We start from the raw sequence: 18,422 nt of genomic DNA, 5'->3' as shown, positions 1-18,422 counted from the left end.
AATCTACTGCATGCCCAGTCCTCAGTGTGTGAAGAAATTAACCTGTAGATGTGGCTGGGTGGCATGGAACTGTGCTGCTCTCTGGGCCTTTGTGGCCTTTCCAAAAATCCAGACCTGCATAGCACACTTGACATAACATGTCATGGCATGGCATTCATTCCATTAAAAAAATGTGTGATAATGAACTATTTAAAAGAAATCACATGCTGGGACATGGTGAGTCATATGAGCAAAATGTCTAGATAAAGGATGTTCCATCTGTTCAACAAGATATAGTAGGTGAAATTTAAAAGAAAAATTGCATCCGTGCCTATATATTTAAAGATAATCTTATGTCATTACTGAGCAGAAAAGAAAACAATGCTGCAGGGATTACAGCCCAAATCAGATCTCTAGAAAAAGTAAGCAGACTGTTGCTGATCTTCTATAGCTATTCCTACCCATAGGGACCTATTGTGTACAAGAACATCTTAGAATACCAAGTACAAAGGAATATCAGGATTACTTAAATAATTTAGTCAAAAAAGATCATTACTATTCTTTGTGCTTGTAGGTTACATGGAATTCATACATATTTTACAGAATACCAAATCATAGCTGCTTGGATATTTATTTGATCATGCAAGCTTTTATGTAAAGTGTTTTGACCTTTTTGTACTGCAAAAGTATTTGCCTATTCTCCAAACATCAGCATGAGCAAACATCAAAGCATTGTGTACTCTCCTGACAATGCATGAAAATAAAATGGAGCCATACATATATGTGTACCTGTAAGTCCCTCAAGGTACACCTTATGAAGGCTCCTTTACCTTATATTGATTAGTTTATCATCTAGAAAAAAACCGTCCATGGAAAAACCATATGAATGCAGAAAGACTATTTGATGCGTGTAACATTAAAATGTCAAAAATAATGATCTCAGAAAATTCCAGTATTGTAGTCACAATCTGCTTATTAAAGAGCTGCTATCCCTAAAGAACTTGCAGTGTTGAAAAATAGACCTTCACTTTCTGAGCACAGGTCTGTGTGTGCCTCACTGGGTGGTCAAAACACTCTTCTGACATTAGTCTAATACAATAACATGGACATTATTTTACTGTACTAGATGAAGTGCTAACTATTGCGTTGTTTCTATGGATTACTAGATTGTGAAATACTGTTGACTCTTTTACAACATGACTTCTGAAGCACTGGCCATAGAGAACCATAGAGATCCTCTTTGGACTGCTGTGCAAATGTTAGTGTGTTCTAAACAGGTCATATTCCCACAGGTCATATTCCCACAAAAGTAGGGGGAGCTTCCAACAAAGTGCCCTGAATAATTTTGTGCATGCAAACAAAAATAAAGTCACTAGTCTTGTGGGCACCTCTACCAGGCAACCATGACCCACAAGAAGATAACATATATATAGTGAACTAGATTTTTCTTGTATAGCATATGTATAAAGGCAGATGTAAAATAGACTCAAGTAGCCTTGAATTACCCAATGGCAGGAGATTCCTCATGTTTCCTATGTTACCAGTGTTTGTATACATCTTGTTATATAGGCAAATAAAATAACATTACTGTCTCAATATTTGCTGTTTATTTTAGCAAAGCTGTCCCAATGTAATTTGTTTTATCTTTATTAACTATTTACACATAAGACTCTGCTCATATGATTCATGGCTTGTTTCATTGTAATCAGGTAAAGGGAAAAGTAAATGAAAACCCTTTATTTGCCACATGAAGGAAAAACACTGTCTTGACTCTAAGGGCTCTGGCAGACGGGGAGATTAGTCGCCCGCGACAAATCTCCCTTGTCACGGGTGACTAATCTCCCCGAACTGCCATCCCACTGGCGAAAATCCCGGTGGGATGGCACATGCTGCGCAGGCGATTTCGGCAAATCACCGAAGTTGCCTCGCGAGGCATTTCCGGCGATTTGCCGAAATCGCCTGCGCAGCTGAGTGCAACAACATAATGTAGAGTGCTATGGAATCTGACAAAAGCACTTATATTTATAAGGTACATTTGCAACAGCATAAAGGAATGCAAATTCTCAAAAATAAAAATTGCATTTTGCAAGCAAAATGAGGATGCTAGCAAAGAAGATAAAAAAATATATACCTCTTCCAGTTCAAATGAGTCTGGAGGTTGGATCCTAAGGGCAGCTGCATTTCTTAGGGATTTGGAACGTGTCCTTAAACTTTTGTATGGTCTGTTCATCCTGGGCATATCAGAGGAGGTGCTCCATTGTTTAGAAGGTGCAGGTACAGAAGACTGAAGAGGTGAGCATTGTTGGTTTTCCTTTCTTTGGGTCAGGACATTTATCTTGTTCTCTTCTTTTTTTCCTCCATTTGTTAAAAGCATTGCCTTGCCAGTGTCATGACAACGTTTCCTTGTTTTTCTGAAAACTTTTTTGCCACTTGTTTCTTTAAATGATTCATTCTCATCAACTTGGACTTTACAAGACTCCTCCTTATCCAAGCACCCAGAGCTCGCCTCATTTCCCCTAGCTTCCTTGGCAAACTTACAAAGCAATTGGCATACTCTTTTTCTCTTTTCCTGAGTAAGCGCTGATTTCCTGGTAAGCATGACTTCTCCTTTGCCACCATCCTGTACCGAGTTAGCTAAGTTAACATCTTTCAGTAAAGATGAAAAAGCACTTGTTACCTGTTCAAGGACTTCCAACTGACGGAAACGACCTTGAAGAGAAAGACATAGAAAATACTAAGCATTGCAGACTTGTCATCAACAGTTGTTATATATTGATTTATATATTTTTATATATTGCTTCATATATTGAATTATAATTTAGATACATTGTTAAGAAGTGACATTGTTGTATATTGTTTAGGAAGTGATGACCCCAGCGTGTTAGCCAGAGCTCAAGTTCTTCAAGCATCCTTTAAAAAAGTCTTTTTTGGATACTAGGAGTTTAAACTAAACAACATTTGAAGCACTTGTAAGTAATATGTGTATCAAGCAGGGTTAAAGAACCTCATCTCCAGTTTTTCCATTTTAGGGCTCTTTATACAAATGTGTGTAATAAATCTCAAAGCAAGAAAACAATATAACAAAATACAGAACACAGAGTGATTTCTTTCCTGGCTATGCATCTCATTGATACTCAGAATTATCTTTGTGTTATTTGACTGTGCAGTATCAATCTGACAGCTTGCCACTTTCCCTTACCACCATAGTTAAACAATAATAGTTGTGAGAAACATAAATAATACTTCCAATCTTTGGAATGCCTGCCAAACCACAATGGGCTACCAGCCATACTGCCAGGTTGGTTAGGTAAATGAGTATAGGGAACCATAATAGATCCCTTGCCCAAGGGCAATTATCCCAATTACACATCAGTCTGGGGCACAGGCCCCCAACCCATGACAAGAATTTCTTCAAACTGTGCCAATTAAAAGAACCAAAAATAAACAACTGCTCGACATACTGAGTCAAATCACAGGACCCACACAGCTGACCAGCACAAGAAATAGCCCCCTTCCCCTGCACTGATTAGTGCCTCCTGCAAGCCCCAGCTTCCTGACATTTCCCTAACCCTGCATCCCAGTCCCTCTACCTGCTCCATAGTCTACACCACTAGCACTCACTTCATTAACCCCTTCCTTTCCTGCCTCTCCTAAATAACCCATTTTTACATTAAGTTTGCCTTCCCCACTTCCTATTCCAGTCTGGGCACCCTGCACTCCCAGTAGGAGCCCCAGATCGGAAATAACATGGTGAAAATATATTAAAACACAGTACCTGCTGAGAAAATGTCAGTGCGCTGCTATAATTTCTAGGCAATGTGTAGGAATCATTTTTCCATATGGAATATGCCACTGTATAGAGGTCCTGATGATCTGAGGGTCTTTGGAGTAAGACTGCACAGATTATTTTTTCTGAAACTTTTCCAGATTAAAAATGTTGGAAATTGTCTAGTAAAATTCTCTGTGAGAATTACAGTAGTTATGTGGAATGCAGATACAGGTATAGGACCCATTATCCAGAATGCTCGGGACCAAGGGTATTCCGGATAAGGGGTCTTTCCATAATTTGGATCTCCATACCTTAAGTCTACTAAAAAATTAATAAAACATTAATTAAACCCAATAGGATTGTTTTGCATCCAATAAGGATTATTTATATCTTAGTTGGGATCAATTACAACATTCTGTTTTATTTCTACATAAAAAAAGGAAATCAGTTTTAAAATTCTGAATTATTTGCTTAAAATGGAGTCTATGGGAGACGGGCATTCCGTAATTCGGAGCTTTCTGGATAACGGGTTTCCGGATAAGGGGTCCGATACCTGTATTACTTTCTCAGAAGGTAGATAGAGAGCGGTAGAATTTTACTGTACTGAGCTTTAATTTCACACTAAAAAAACGCATGAAAAATCTCACACTGAAAAATGCCCATCGGACTTAAATTTTCCTTGGAAACTATTCCTAGGGTAGATTTATCAAAATTTAAGATTAGAGCTCACCACAGAAAAATTCACCCACTCTCTATTTATTCCTATGAAAGTTAGAAATCACCAACTGATAACTATGCTTCTAAAAATCCCACAGGAATGAATAGAAGTGGGTACATATTTCTGTAGTGAACTCTAATCTTACATTTTGATAAATCTCCCCCATAGTGCTTTCTGGGTAATTTTCCTGTGGGTAAATTTGCAGTGCCAGAACTATGTGTGCCATTATCCAAATAAGACCAGGTAATCCTCTGGTAATATATTCTAGGTATTAGATGTGAGGCACCATATGAATAAAATTTCAAGATTACTGAGCTTGGACAAATTTGCAATAGTTAGTAAAGGAGTCTCAGTGATTTCTTCTCACATACGGGGCAAATTTATCAAAGTGTGAAATTAAGGCTCACCACAATTAAGGGGCAGATTTATCAAAATGTCAATTTAGAGCTTAATACATAAAAACTCACCAACATTCTATTCATTCCTATGGGACCTTGGGATCTCAAGGTCCAAAACAGATAAAAATCAATGCATGCTGAATCATTGTCCATCGTTATCAATGTTATCTCACTGTGAACCCAGGTCTGGGCACAAAGAAACTTCATTAAGCACATTTTTTAACTTTTAATATAGTAAATGTAACTTAAAATATAGCCCTTTACACAAAGGGGCAGATTTATCAATATGTGAGTTTAGAGCTCAGTACAAAAAAACTCGCCCACGTTCTATTCATTCCTACGGGATTTTTTAGAAACATATTTATCAACGGGTGAGAGTTAGAAAGAAAGATAAGAAAGTTAAAAATCCCATAGAAATGAATAGAACATGGGTGACTTTATATATATTAAGCTCTAACCTCACATTTTGATAAATGTGCCCCAAAGTCTTATCGGCAATGTAACATTGCTAAAATATCAAAACCTTTACCCTCCCTGCCTCCATTAGCTTGCCAAGATTATTGCTGGTCTGAGATGCGCAGTAACTAAATCATCTGTTAATTACTATTCAGAAAATGAAATTGTTTGCAATGACTGGAATTTGTATGTGTATTTTATATCTGTGGGTTTACAATAGCAGTAACTTGATGAAAGTGCCTCAGTTGTCTTTTTTGTATGATCACTGAACTTGATCAGTAGGAAAAGGTACATTGCCCTTCAAAGACGCATCTAGACAGCAGTTTTTAATGATTACATGGCATACAGAGAAGCTTTTGTAAAGGTTCCACAGCTTGCCCTTAAAGTAAATGAGTTGTTGAAAGCAGAGAATTTACTCATAGACATTATTTTAAGTAACAGCAGATCAGCTCAGAAAGGATTGCATATGGGACACTAGAAAACTAATTAGAAGATTTTCTGAGCCGTTAAATGATTTTATAGTGGCAAACTAAAGTAAGTCTAATCTGCTAACACATCTTTAGCAACAAACTAAAGAATGATGTTCTTATGAGCTGAGTCTTGCAGAGTGCTGCAGATACCTTGCTAACAGTTGAATGCCATTAACCTTTCCAATCATTGTCATGCATCGCAGTCATAACATTACTGCCAAGTCTAATTCTGATCGCTAGTTTTTTGTTTTTTTTATTGCTATGAATCTGAAACTGGTTGGGAAGCTTGCATCAGTAGATGGGACACTATTAAAGGGACACCATCACCAAAAAATAATATTTGTAAACAATGGGCTAAGAAAAACAGACGCTAATGCTGTAACCAATGCGCACATTGCCTATCACGACTCTGAAGCTGTGATTCACAAAAGCAGGTGCTAATTTACATCTGCATTAGTTCATTATGTGCACAGTGTGGAGAATGTTACATAGTGGGTATTCACAATTAGTCTGGAATTCGGGAAAAATGCTGCATTGTGGGTAATGAACATAATTTGCTTCTGAAAATTGTGCTTTGCATATTGCTCTGCATTCGTAATCTGGTCTCAATCTTCCCATGTATGTCATAAAGTCTGCTTTTCCTTATTACTTTTCATAGAAGTAAAGCAGACACCGTATGACATATTGAACAAATAATTATTTTAAGATCTCTGTTGTATGTAGGGCTCAGTACAGGTTAGAAATATGGCCTGTGAATGAAGAGGTCTTGCATTAATATTTAAACATGAATTATGATAACCGAGAATAATGTTATATAGCCACATAATTAGTTGAATTTTGTTTGTACTACCCATTGAGTATAAATGGTTTATTGAATTTACCAGAATCGCTTTGGGGGTGTATTTACTATTGATTAATGTTTTTGTTTTTTTACCCGATTTTGTTACAGAAATAAAAACGCAATCTTTTTTTATTTATTAACTGCAAAACTGCAACAAGTCCGAATACAAAAATACACCATCTAAAACCTGTCTAAACCATGTTAATGACAGATGTCCCATTTACAACTGGAAGATCTTTCTTTTTCCATTTGAATCTTTTGACAAATGACTGACATATGCGGGAATGAGTTTAGATGTGGTTTCAAAAAGAACTAGTGAGTTTAGGCCCTTTAGGCAAAAATACATAACTTTTTATGTGGATCTAGGTGCCCAATGGCAAGATGGCAATAAGCCATTAGCACTTTCAGTTCAAGTGGATACCTTAAAAAAGCATGCCCTTACATACTCTTACATGCTGGTTCTGTTATAATGCTTAGTGATGTAATTTTTGTTGCATGACTGAAAACTTACTAAAACTTGTTTGTTATAATATAATTATATATATATATATATATATATATATATATATATATATATATATATATATATATATATATAGCAATTTCAGGTACCCCACCCCACCCCACAAGGCTCCTAAGTCTGAATAACTCACAGGCTCTCAGGTTTTGCAGTTACCTCTAAGCTGTGCATAACTTTTTTAAAGTGGACCTGTCACCCAGACATAAAAAGCTGTATAATAAAAGTCATTTTCAAATTAAACTTGAAACCCAAATTCATTTTTCTAACAACACATCCAAACCCATTATAAAGGCATTTAAAAATCCCAGCTGTCAATCATATATTGCTTTCCCCACCCCCCAACTTTAGCTTTCCGTTCAGCACTACCTAGATGTCAATGCACATCTCACTATCCCCTCCCTCCTCATCGTCTAATTGTGCAGCCAGTGCAAGGACATGGGCATCTGGTCCCCCATTCTGACACATAAACAAGATTTTGGCATGATACAAAGTTTGCTTTCATAACAATGTCCACAAAATGGTGCCCACCTGATTTCTTTGATTGAGTAATTCCAAGACGGAAGGAAACAAGGTTTATATTATTTATATAGAGTAAGTAACATTTATTTTGCTTAACTAACAATATAGAAAATAATTTGGAGTTTTGTCTTGGGGTGACAGGTCCCCTTTAAGGCCGGCACACCCAACAAATTGAGTTGCACACAAAGAATTTTGTGTAAAAAAAGACTTTTTATTCTGACTTGCGCTCCTCTTAGCCGCCACCTAATTACTTGGCTGGGAGGGAAGATTAACCCCGTTTCTTGTAGGCCTCCCTCTTCTGCAGTCCATATAAAGCACCTTAAAAGCACACTTGTGACTGTCCTGACACTATTTATTAAATATTATAAATATTCAAATATGTTCTGCTTCTGGAAATATTCATCAAGTCTATTCTGCCATAACATGTGAATGCAAATTAATAACTAATTAGCCTCTCATTGTGAATTTTATGTTGTGTATATAATATATATCCTGTGTGTCGGTCCCTAAGCTCAGGTAACTGACAGCAGCCTCAAGTATGCACCGTGAATAAACAAAAAAGACAATGGGGGTTTCATGGGGACATCTCCAGCGGCACTGGGTGGCCTTGGGCTGGTACAAAGGCCCAAAACAAAAGTGCAACATTTCTAGTTTTAGTTAAGCTTTGGTTCTCATTTAAGTATATCCAAAAATTACTGATCATTTGTTGCAATTTATATGCATAGCAATATGTCCTGTGTGCCCTTGTTCGTAGAATAAAATGGACAATACAGGGTAGCACAGGAAAAAGTTTTATCTACCACTCTATTAAGGTGTCAGTACTCATTTGGTGCAAGAAAATGGAGATAAATGCATATGTTTTACATCGAAATTGTTTTATCAAAAAAAAGTTACTTTTTCTAATACAATGTAAAGTTGACTTACAGTAAGCTGTTGTGTGCCTACCAGTAAGTTTCCATGGGAATTATCTATAAGCAAACAAAGCTGCTCTACTCACAGATATAATAAAAGAAAATATGTTATTTATAAAACTTACTAAGGAATTTTTAATTTTTTTCTTTTTACACCTTTATCAATACAAATTGAATATGAAATATGGTGTTCATGCACGCCCTTCTCACACAAGCTGATAACATTTATGCTGTCAGTTCTGATTGCATGTTTAATGGTGATGTCTAGTTGACAAAGAATTTTTTTTAACCTAAATTATTACAGGTACATAATCCATTACCCAGAATGCTCAGGAATGTTTCTGTAATTTGTATCTTGATACTTAAAAAAACATTTGAATATTAAAAAAAAACCAAAAGAATTGTATCGCTACCAATAAGGATTTGTGCAACTTAGTTACTATCTGGTACAAGGTAATGTTTTATTATTACAGAGAATTTTAAAAAAAATCTACTTATAATGGGCTCTATGCAAGATTGCCATCCTTTAATTTAAGGCTTTCTGGATAATGGGTTTCCAGATAAAGAATCTCATACCTGTACTATGATGTTTTGCAAACTAAGTAAAATATGGGGATTATTGTTAACTCCTAACATACTCTTTAAAGGAATGTTTTCATTTAAAAAAAAAGTTTCATTTACATAGTTACATAGGGTTGAAAAAGGACCAGAGTCCATCAAGTTCAACCCTTCCAAGTAAACCCAGCAGACACAATCCACACCTACCAATCTATACACTCACATACATAAACTATATATACAACCACTAATACTAACTGTAGATATTAGTACAATAGCCTTGGATATTCTGATTGTTCAAAAACTTATCCAGGCCCCTCTTAAAGGCATTAACAGAATCTGCCATTACCACATCTCTAGGAAGGGCATTCCCCAACCTCACTGCCCTCACCGTGAAAAACCACCTACGCTGCTTCAAATGGAAGCTCTGTTCCTCTAATCTAAAGGGGTGGCCTCTGGTGTGTTGATTGTTTTTATGGGAAAAAAGAACACCTCCTATCTGCCTATAATCCCCTCTAATGTACTTGTACAGAGTAATCATGTCCCCTCGCAAGCGCCAACCTCGACAGTCTAACCTCATAGCTGAAATCTTCCATCCCCTTTACCAGTTTAGTTGCAGTCTCGGCACTCTCTCCAGCTCATTAATATCCTTCTTAAGGACTGGAGCCCAAAACTGCACTGCATACTCAAGGTGAGGCCTTACCAGGGACCTATAAAGGGGCAAAATTATGTTTTCATCCCTTGAGTCAATGCCCTTTTTTATACAAGACAGCACTTTAAGCACTTTTAACTGGAATTAGACAACTTGTTATCAACAAAAACCCCTAGATCCTTCTCCATTAAGGATACCCCCAACAAACTACCATTCAGTAGATAGTTTGCGTTTATATTATTTCTACCAAAGTGCATAACTTTGCACTTATCAACATTGAACCTCATTTTCCAGCTTGCTGCCCAGTTTTCCAATTTTGTCAAATCGCTCTGCAAAGCGGCAGCATCCTGCATGGAACTTATAGTTTTGCACAATTTAGTGTCATCAGCAAAAATACAAACAGTACTGTTTATGCCCACCTCCAGGTCATTAATAAACAAGTTAAAAAGCAAAGGACCAAGGACTGACCCCTGCGGTACTCCACTAACCACACTGGTCCAATTAGAAAATGTTCCAGTTACCACCACTCTTTGTAATCTATCCTTCAGCCAGTTCTCTATCCAATTACAAATATTATGTTCTAGGCCAATATTCCTCAATTTGATCATTAACCTTCTGTGAGGTACTGTATCAAATGCTTTAGCAAAGTCCAAGTAGATGACATCAACTGCCATTCCAGCATCGAGGTTCCTGCTCACCTCCTCATAAAAGGCGACTAAATTAGTCTGGCAAGATCTGTTACGCATAAAACCATGCTGGCACAAACTTATAATATTGTAAACTGCAATGTATTCAAGTACCCTATCCCTTATTAGCCCTTCCAAAAGCTTTCCCACTACTGATGTCAGACTAACAGGCCTATAGTTTTCAGGCTGAGAACGGGATCTCTTTTTAAATAACGGCACAACATTAGCAATCTGCCAGTCTCTCGGCACCATGCCAGACCTCAACGAATCCTGAAAAATTATGTGAAGAGGCTTGGCAATCACAGCGCTCAGCTCATTTAATACCCTGGGATGAATCACATCCAGTCCTGGACCTTTGTTTACCTTTACATGTTCAAGTCTCTTTTGAATTTCCTCCTGAGTGACCCATGCGTCAGTAGCTAAATTACTAGAACTGGGCATATTAAAAGGGAAGCCTTCATTAGCTGGCTCGTCAGATGTATAGACAGATGAAAAATAAAATAAAATTTCTGCTTTTCTCCATTATCATCAACCAACTTACCCCCCCCCCCTCCATGATAATAAGGTTCCCACCCCTTCTTGCTTAATTTTTTTACTATTTACATAATTAAAAAATAATTTTGGATTCTTTTTACTCCTAGCTGCAATATCCCTTTCCATCTCTATTTTAGCTTGCCTGATAGCTTTTTTGCATGCTTTATTTGCTTCCTTGTACCTGATGAAAGTTTCTGCTGTCCCAGCTAACTTAAATGCTTTAAAAGCACGTTTTTTCTTACCAACCTCGACACTAACACTTTTATTCAGCCATAAATTTTGCTTTGCGATGCCTCTCCTTGCTTACAAGGGGAATATACTGTTGTGTATAATTACAAAGCAATCTTTTAAAGATGTTCCATTTTCCTTCTGTGTCTAACCCCATGAAAAGCCTTTCCCAGTTGACACATTGCAGAGATGCCCTTATACCGGCAAAGTCTGCAAGTCTAAAATTGAGCATTTTAGTTACTCCCTTATAGAGCTGTCTCTGCAGCATTATCTCAAAGGAGACCATGTTGTGATCACTGTTCCCCAAATGCTCACCCACACAAATGTTAGAGATTAGTTCAGTATTATTAGATATTACCAGGTCCAAAATAGAGTCATTCCTAGTAGGTTCTTGAACCGCCTGAAATAAAAAGTTGTCATTTAGCATATTTACAAACCTACTAGTTTTTTCTGACTTAGCCACCCCATTACTCCAGTCAATGTCCGGATAATTAAAGTCCCCCATAATAACAACTTGACCCAGTTGTGAAGCCTCCTCCATTTGCAACAGTAGCCGGGTCTCATCCCCATCATCTATACGGGGTGGTTTATAGCATACACTAATGGTCATTTTCTTTGTGACCTTCAGCCCTACTGAAATTTCTACCCAAAGAGATTCAACGTTTTCATTGGTAATGTCTTTATTATGTGACTTTAAATCTGACTTTACATAAAGACAAACCCCTCCACCCTTTTTAATTTTTCTGTCCCTCCTAAAAAGTGTGTAGCCATTTAAATTCACGGCCCAGTCGCATTTTTCATCCCACCAGGTCTCAGTGATGCCAATTAAATCATAATTTTGAATACATGCAATAGCCTGCAGCTCCCCTAATTTACCCAACAAGCTTTGCACATTCGCCAGCATGCAGCGGAGATTATAACATCTCCCTCTGATGTTTACATTAACGGAGAGTTAAAGCTAAGATGAAAATTAGTCTGTTTCCCTTGTAACAACGGAAGCTCCTTATCTGATAAACTATATGCCCCACTCACTCCTCCCCCACTACTCTTTACTAGTTCCACTGCCCCGTCTACACTAGCTTTCCCATAAAACTCTAGCTCACCCCCCCCCTTGTCTAGCACTCCTCCAGCCTCTTAACCATTCTCTCCCCTAGCACAGCAGACCCCCTTCCATTGAGGTGCAATCCATCACGGCTGTATAGATTGTACCCCAAAGAAAAGTCAGCCCAGTGCTCTAGGAACCCAAACCCTTCCTTCCTACACCAAGACTTTAGCCACGCATTTAGCTCCCTAAGTTCCCGCTGTCTCCCTAAACTTGCACGTGGCACCGGCAAAATTTCCGAAAAAACGACATTGGAGGACCTTTGCTTAATCTTAGAACCTAGATCCCTGAACTCCCCCTTTAAGGTGCGCCACCTACCGTTCATTTTGTCGTTAGTACTGATATGTACCAAGACAACCGGGTCATGCCCAGCCCCTCCCAATAATTTGTCAACCCGATCAACCACATGCCGAACCCTGGCACCAGGAAGACAACAAACTGTTCAGTTGAAGCGATCGGCTCGACAGATTACCCTGTCCACTTTCCTAATGATCGAATCCCCTATAACCACCATCTGTTTAGGCCTAGCTCTGCTCTCCTCCCCACAACTACTAGAGAAACTGGTCTCCCGGCTGTTAGAGAGATCAGCCTCATCTAGAACCGCCAGTCCAGAGTTCACGCTCCCATCTTCTTCACACAATCTGGCAAATCTGTTGGGATAATTTACCCCTACAATAAAATTTCATTAGTGTTTGAAAACAATCAATTATAATTTTTTTAAAATGATACAGTCACCTTCTTTTTTTTATGTTGTACAACTGAATTCTATACATATTTCATTCTTTCAACTTCCAGTCATAGAATTGTAGCTGTCTGTAAAGGCATGTGGAGTGGTTCTTATGTTGTTCACCACTGATTGTGTAACTGCAGTAGGGGTGGTAGGTAGATGGGAAGATATACTAATTATATGGCCTTATCTTCTCTACTTTTCTTGTCTCAAAAATACATTAAGAAGTAGTGTTGAGATATTAAAACATGGGAGTTCAGAAAACTTCCTAAAGGTGGCTATACGCACTGCAGTTATGATCTTTCCCACCACCATTGATTGTAAAAAAGACATACCCCCCCAACTGTCCCGCTTTTCGCGGGACAGTCCCGGTTTTTACAGCGCGTCCCGCTGTCCTGGATTGTTCAATGAATGTCCCGCATTACGGAAATGCAGAACATTCATTAAATTATCCAGGCCAGCGGGATGCGCTGGCTGCAGCCGAGCGCTCCGACTCCGTCTCTTCTTGCGGCTCCTGCTTCTTATTCGGCTCCTCGTACGGTGGCGACAGGTCCTTTTATAAGGTTGCGCCCGTGCGTACGTGTGACGTCACACGTACGCACGGGGTGCAACCTTATAAAAGGTCCTGCCGCTGCCGTACATAGAGCTGAATAAGGAGCAGGAGCCACAAGAAGTCTATGGGGGGAATTTTCTATTGGAAGTACTCTCTATGGGGGCAATTGGGGGGCTACTGTGTATGGGGGGCTCTGTGTATGGGGGGCTCTGTGTATGGGGGGCTCTGTGTATGGGGGGCTCTGTGTATGGGGGGCACTGTGTATGGGGGCACTGTGTATGGGGGTACTGTGTATGGAGGGGCACTGTGTAAGGAGGGCTACTGTGTATGGGGGGCACTGTGTATGGGGGAACTGTGTATGGGGGACACTGTATGGGGGGGCACTGTGTAAGGAGGGCTACTGTGTATGGGGGGCACTGTGTATGGGGACACTGTGTATGGCGGGTACTGTGTTTGGGGGCACTTTCTATGGGGCATTGTGTATGGAGGGTACTTTCTATGGGGGCACTGTGTATGGGGGCAACTGTCTGTGGGGAAATTGAGGGCATGGTCTATGGGGTCAATTGGGGGCACTGTCTATGGGGGGTACTGTCTGGGGGCAAATGGGGCACTGTGTATGGGGGGCACTGTCTATGGGGGTGCTGTCTATTGGGCCATCGGGGGCACTATTTTAACTATTTTAAAAATGAATTTTTAAAATGGGGTGTGGCCACAAAGTGGGCATGGTCAAAACAATTTGCCGCGCTGCGCCGCCAAGTCTTTTTGTCCCTCTTTTCATTTTTCAAATGTTGGGAGGTATGGAAAGATAGTTTGTCCACTCTGCCAATGTTAAGAGCTAAATCATCAGATATGCAAGTAAAAACAAGGAATTAGTTTAGCCTAATCTGACAATTCAGTATTAATGTTTTGATGATTGGGCACCTTCAATTTTTTAGTCCTGCCTGATCGACGAGGCGAACGATATGCAAGTCTTTTACCAATATCACTTGCCTCATCTCCACCCATACATGCTCCGATCATAGCATGAAACTTAGTTTTGTATGATAATATTGGTGTGTGTGACCCCCTTAAAGGCTATGACACAGAGCTACTTGTCGCAACTACAAAATAGAAAATAATGATAGAGCTGAATAAGGAGCAGGAGCCACAAGAAGTCTATGGGGGGAATTTTCTATTGGAGGTACTCTCTATGGGGGTAATTGGGGGCACTGTGTATGGGGGGGCACTGTGTATGGGGGGGCACTGTGTAAGGAGGGCTACCAATATCACTTGCCTCATCTCCACCCATACATGCTCCGATCATAGCATGAAACTTAGTTTTGTATGATAATATTGGTGTGTGTGTATGACCCCCTTAAAGGCTATGACACAGAGCTACTTGTCGCAACTACAAAATAGAAAATAATGATAATTGTCTCTACGTGTGTTTTAGCAGAGACAGTTCTCAGTATTATCTATGGCAGGGTATTTCCTGGCATTTTGTAGCTGTGACAAGTAGCTAGCTACAAGTAGTTCCGTGTTTAATTTTTTTTCAAACACTAATCATTTACATTTTCTTTTTCAGGCAAAACTGAACACTTTGATGATAACTGACTATTATATAAGTGCAATAATTATGAATTATTCATTTTAGATTTTATTTAAATTAATTCCATAAATTGAATGTATTTATTTAATTTATTCAATAAATTAATTTAGGGGGTAATTTGGCCTCTACTCATACAGTTGTTTGTTGTAGACAGTGCTCCACTACTAAAATAAGTACAGGTATAGGACCCGTTATCCAGAATGCTCTGGACCAAGGGTATTCCGGATAAGGGGTCTTTCCGTAATTTTGATCTCCATACCTTAAGTCTGCTAAAAAATCAATAAAACATTAATTAACCCCAACAGGATTGTTTTGCCTCCAATAAGGATTATTTATATCTTAGTTGGGATCAATTACAAGGTACTGTTTATTTCTACAGAGAAAAAGGAAATCAGTTTTAAATTTCTGAATTATTTGATTAAAATGGAGTCTATAGGAGACGGGCTTTCCGTAATTCAGAGCTTTCGGGATAACGGGTTTCCGGATAAGGGGTCCGATACCTGTATAGCATAAACCTGGTCACATTCACCAGTGCCCTTTTCAAAAGATGTAAAAAAATTAAATCTGCAATTACTGTATGTCAAACACCAGTAATTGCAGATTTAACTCTTAATCAGTACAGTTTGTCTATTCACTGCATGTGATGTCCCCCATGACTGCTAAAATTGTTGTGTGTAAACAAAGCATAACATAGCCAGCACTTTTTTAACTACCTGTATGTAAATTCACTTTCATTTCTGATACGCATTTGGATGATCTGCAGAAACGCTATATTCAGAAGATTATTCTTTCCTTCAATATGTTTTATAAGTTGTATAGCCACAAAGGCCATACATTTAGAAAATATATATATCAAAGTAGAGAAGGTGTTGCAATAAAGCTAGACTTCAATAGGGCTATGATTCACAATACTTACCACAGAGATTTGGGCATTCAATATCCATACGCTGTTTTTGAGCTTCGAGAAAGACGTGAATGTTGATTCCTCTGGCTCCAGAAGGGCTCATAATGAACCGAGAGGGTATTTTTGTACAGATATCAGGTTCATCTACACCAAATCCCAGATCAAGAAGTAGATCAATAGGATCAACTTCATACAACTGGAGAAGCTGCCTAATGCTATTTAAGTAGAAAAAAATGGAAATTTATCTTTAGAAGAAAAATGATTGGATGAATATTTATCATTTTGATATATATGTTTAGAAAACATAGTTTATACTGAATGCATTTGGAAAATGAAGCAGAATAATTAATTTGTCTATTGTATTGACTTTATTCTTCACCGCTGACAATGATTAAAGGCAATTAGCTCAGCCCTCTTCCTTATCCAGTGCATAAGCTAGTGCCCCATGGAGAGATTAGTCGCCCATGATTATTCCCCAAGAATGCCTTTTAACAAAGTGAATCACCGGTGGAAAGGCATATGTATTGCTCTGTTTTTCGAAGTCATGTGAAGTAGCTTGTAGGAGGAAACTTCACGCAACTTCAGAAAGCAAAAGCAATGTTATGAATTGGTCAGTAACATTGTGATATGCTGCCAGATGGTGAGCACAAACAATATTTTGCCTCCCTGTCATCTACCTTGAAGAGAGATAAGTGCCCTGTTAAAATTATGTAGAAGCTCCAACACCTTGATGGTGGTGGGACTCTTCTAATCCCAATTAGGTGAAATGGAAGGGTTAGTTGGTGGCTATAAACCCATAGTTATTTTTTTTACAATAGACTTGTAATAGACACTTATTAAGTAGTAGTAGGAGCAAGGGCTCCATCTATGACCATATTTCCACATGCATGGGGGTAGGTTTATGAGCCAAAGGGTTAATTGTTTGTTGTAGGTCACCTGCCAAAAGCTCACAATGGGAAGAGATCAGTGAGAAAAGCTAATTCACTAGTTGAATTAAAATAACCTTATATTAAGCCAGCCTTTCAGAGGATTGAAAAGATAATAATATTTTTTTTACTGATTGCATCATGTCCTTGGATAGTAAATAATAGAAAAAGTCTGCATAATTTCATTGTGTAACTAATTGACTAACCTTGTAGGAAAAGTAAAGGCACAATTTACACTTGCTTCCTGTTTTGATGTCAGAGGTGTTTCCAAATAGTTATTCAAAGAGCTGAATAGGAAGAAAAAAAATAATAACACATTGTAATTTTATGTTTAATTTTGTTCATTTTTAACAACTGGGGAGAACATTGTACATTAAATATGTTTTTGATATCCGTATGTATGCCATAGTAAGAAATAGAACACATATAGCTACAGTAACTTAAAATGTTAATTATATTATTGTATAAATCAGAGTACAAAAGGACTCTATAGTTATTGTACTTTATACATTTAGATGAAGGGCCGATACTGAAATTTTCTTTGTAAAAATAGAACTTATTTCACCAAACAAAAATACTTTGATCTGCTGTGAATCTGAAAGGTGAATCTGACTTTTCTGAGGTTGGTTTTCCTAACAATATACTGTATTTTTCTAAAGAACATAAATAAAAAATAACCACAGATATTTAGGGCTAATTCAATATTACATTCTAATGCAGCAATATGATATATATAATGTTGGACCCTTAACAGTTAAGAATGTAGTGTGTGCAGAGATGTGGGCCAGAATCCACAACAGCAGGAATAAATCCTTTTAGTATATCTAAGAATTCTACCAATCCTATTTCAGTTACACAAAGGCAATTTTAACCCATACAAGTACTCTTAATGACTAATTTACAAACACAAGTGCAGATGCATATAAAAAATCAGATGCACATGTCACTTTCACGCATAAACGTGTCAAGTGGGCGCAATAACTACAATTGATGACTGATGGATGGAATAACTCGCCAGGCATGGATTTGCGGTGATGTTCCACATTTCACCATTGGCGGATTGTTTCTCGAAATGGGCGTCAAAATTCATCGCGGAAAAATTTGCTGCGTGACAAAAAATTGTTGCCCGTGTCCAAAAGATTGTTGTGTGTGTAAAAAAAAAAATCACACGTTAAAAAAAAATTGTCATGTGTGGTGTTTTTTTACGCACACAGCAAAAAATCATTGCACATGGCAATGTATTTTTGTCACGCAACGTTTTAAGCCAAATTTTGCGGCAAAGCAAAATGGGACAGATTCGCTCATCACTAGTGACTGAGGCGATGCTGGAATTCTGGGGAAAAAAAGCTCTATTGTAGGGGGAAAACGTAGTGATTGTCTGTG

The 18,422-nt window shown here is 38.2% G+C and overlaps 1 protein-coding gene across 3 annotated transcripts in view; it reads right to left on the bottom strand.

Annotated features, from left to right (window-relative positions):
- itprid1 (ITPR interacting domain containing 1) overlaps window positions 1–18,422 on the bottom strand; it is a 74,822-nt gene that overhangs the window by 31,316 nt on the left and 25,084 nt on the right. For all 3 annotated transcript variants that reach the window (XM_012965494.3, XM_031903845.1, XM_031903846.1), the window contains 3 exons: window positions 17,246–17,326; window positions 16,126–16,328; window positions 2,111–2,688 (listed from right to left, as the gene is read on the bottom strand). In XM_012965494.3, coding sequence (XP_012820948.2) covers window positions 2,111–2,688; window positions 16,126–16,328; window positions 17,246–17,326 — 862 coding nt within the window. The remainder of the gene's footprint in view (window positions 1–2,110; window positions 2,689–16,125; window positions 16,329–17,245; window positions 17,327–18,422) is intronic.

Source organism: Xenopus tropicalis, chromosome 6, assembly GCF_000004195.4.
Source record: "Xenopus tropicalis strain Nigerian chromosome 6, UCB_Xtro_10.0, whole genome shotgun sequence".
Lineage (NCBI taxonomy): Eukaryota > Metazoa > Chordata > Amphibia > Anura > Pipidae > Xenopus > Xenopus tropicalis.
The sequence above is the reverse complement of the archived record's forward strand: the minus strand, read 5'-3'. Positions and strand labels throughout refer to the sequence as shown.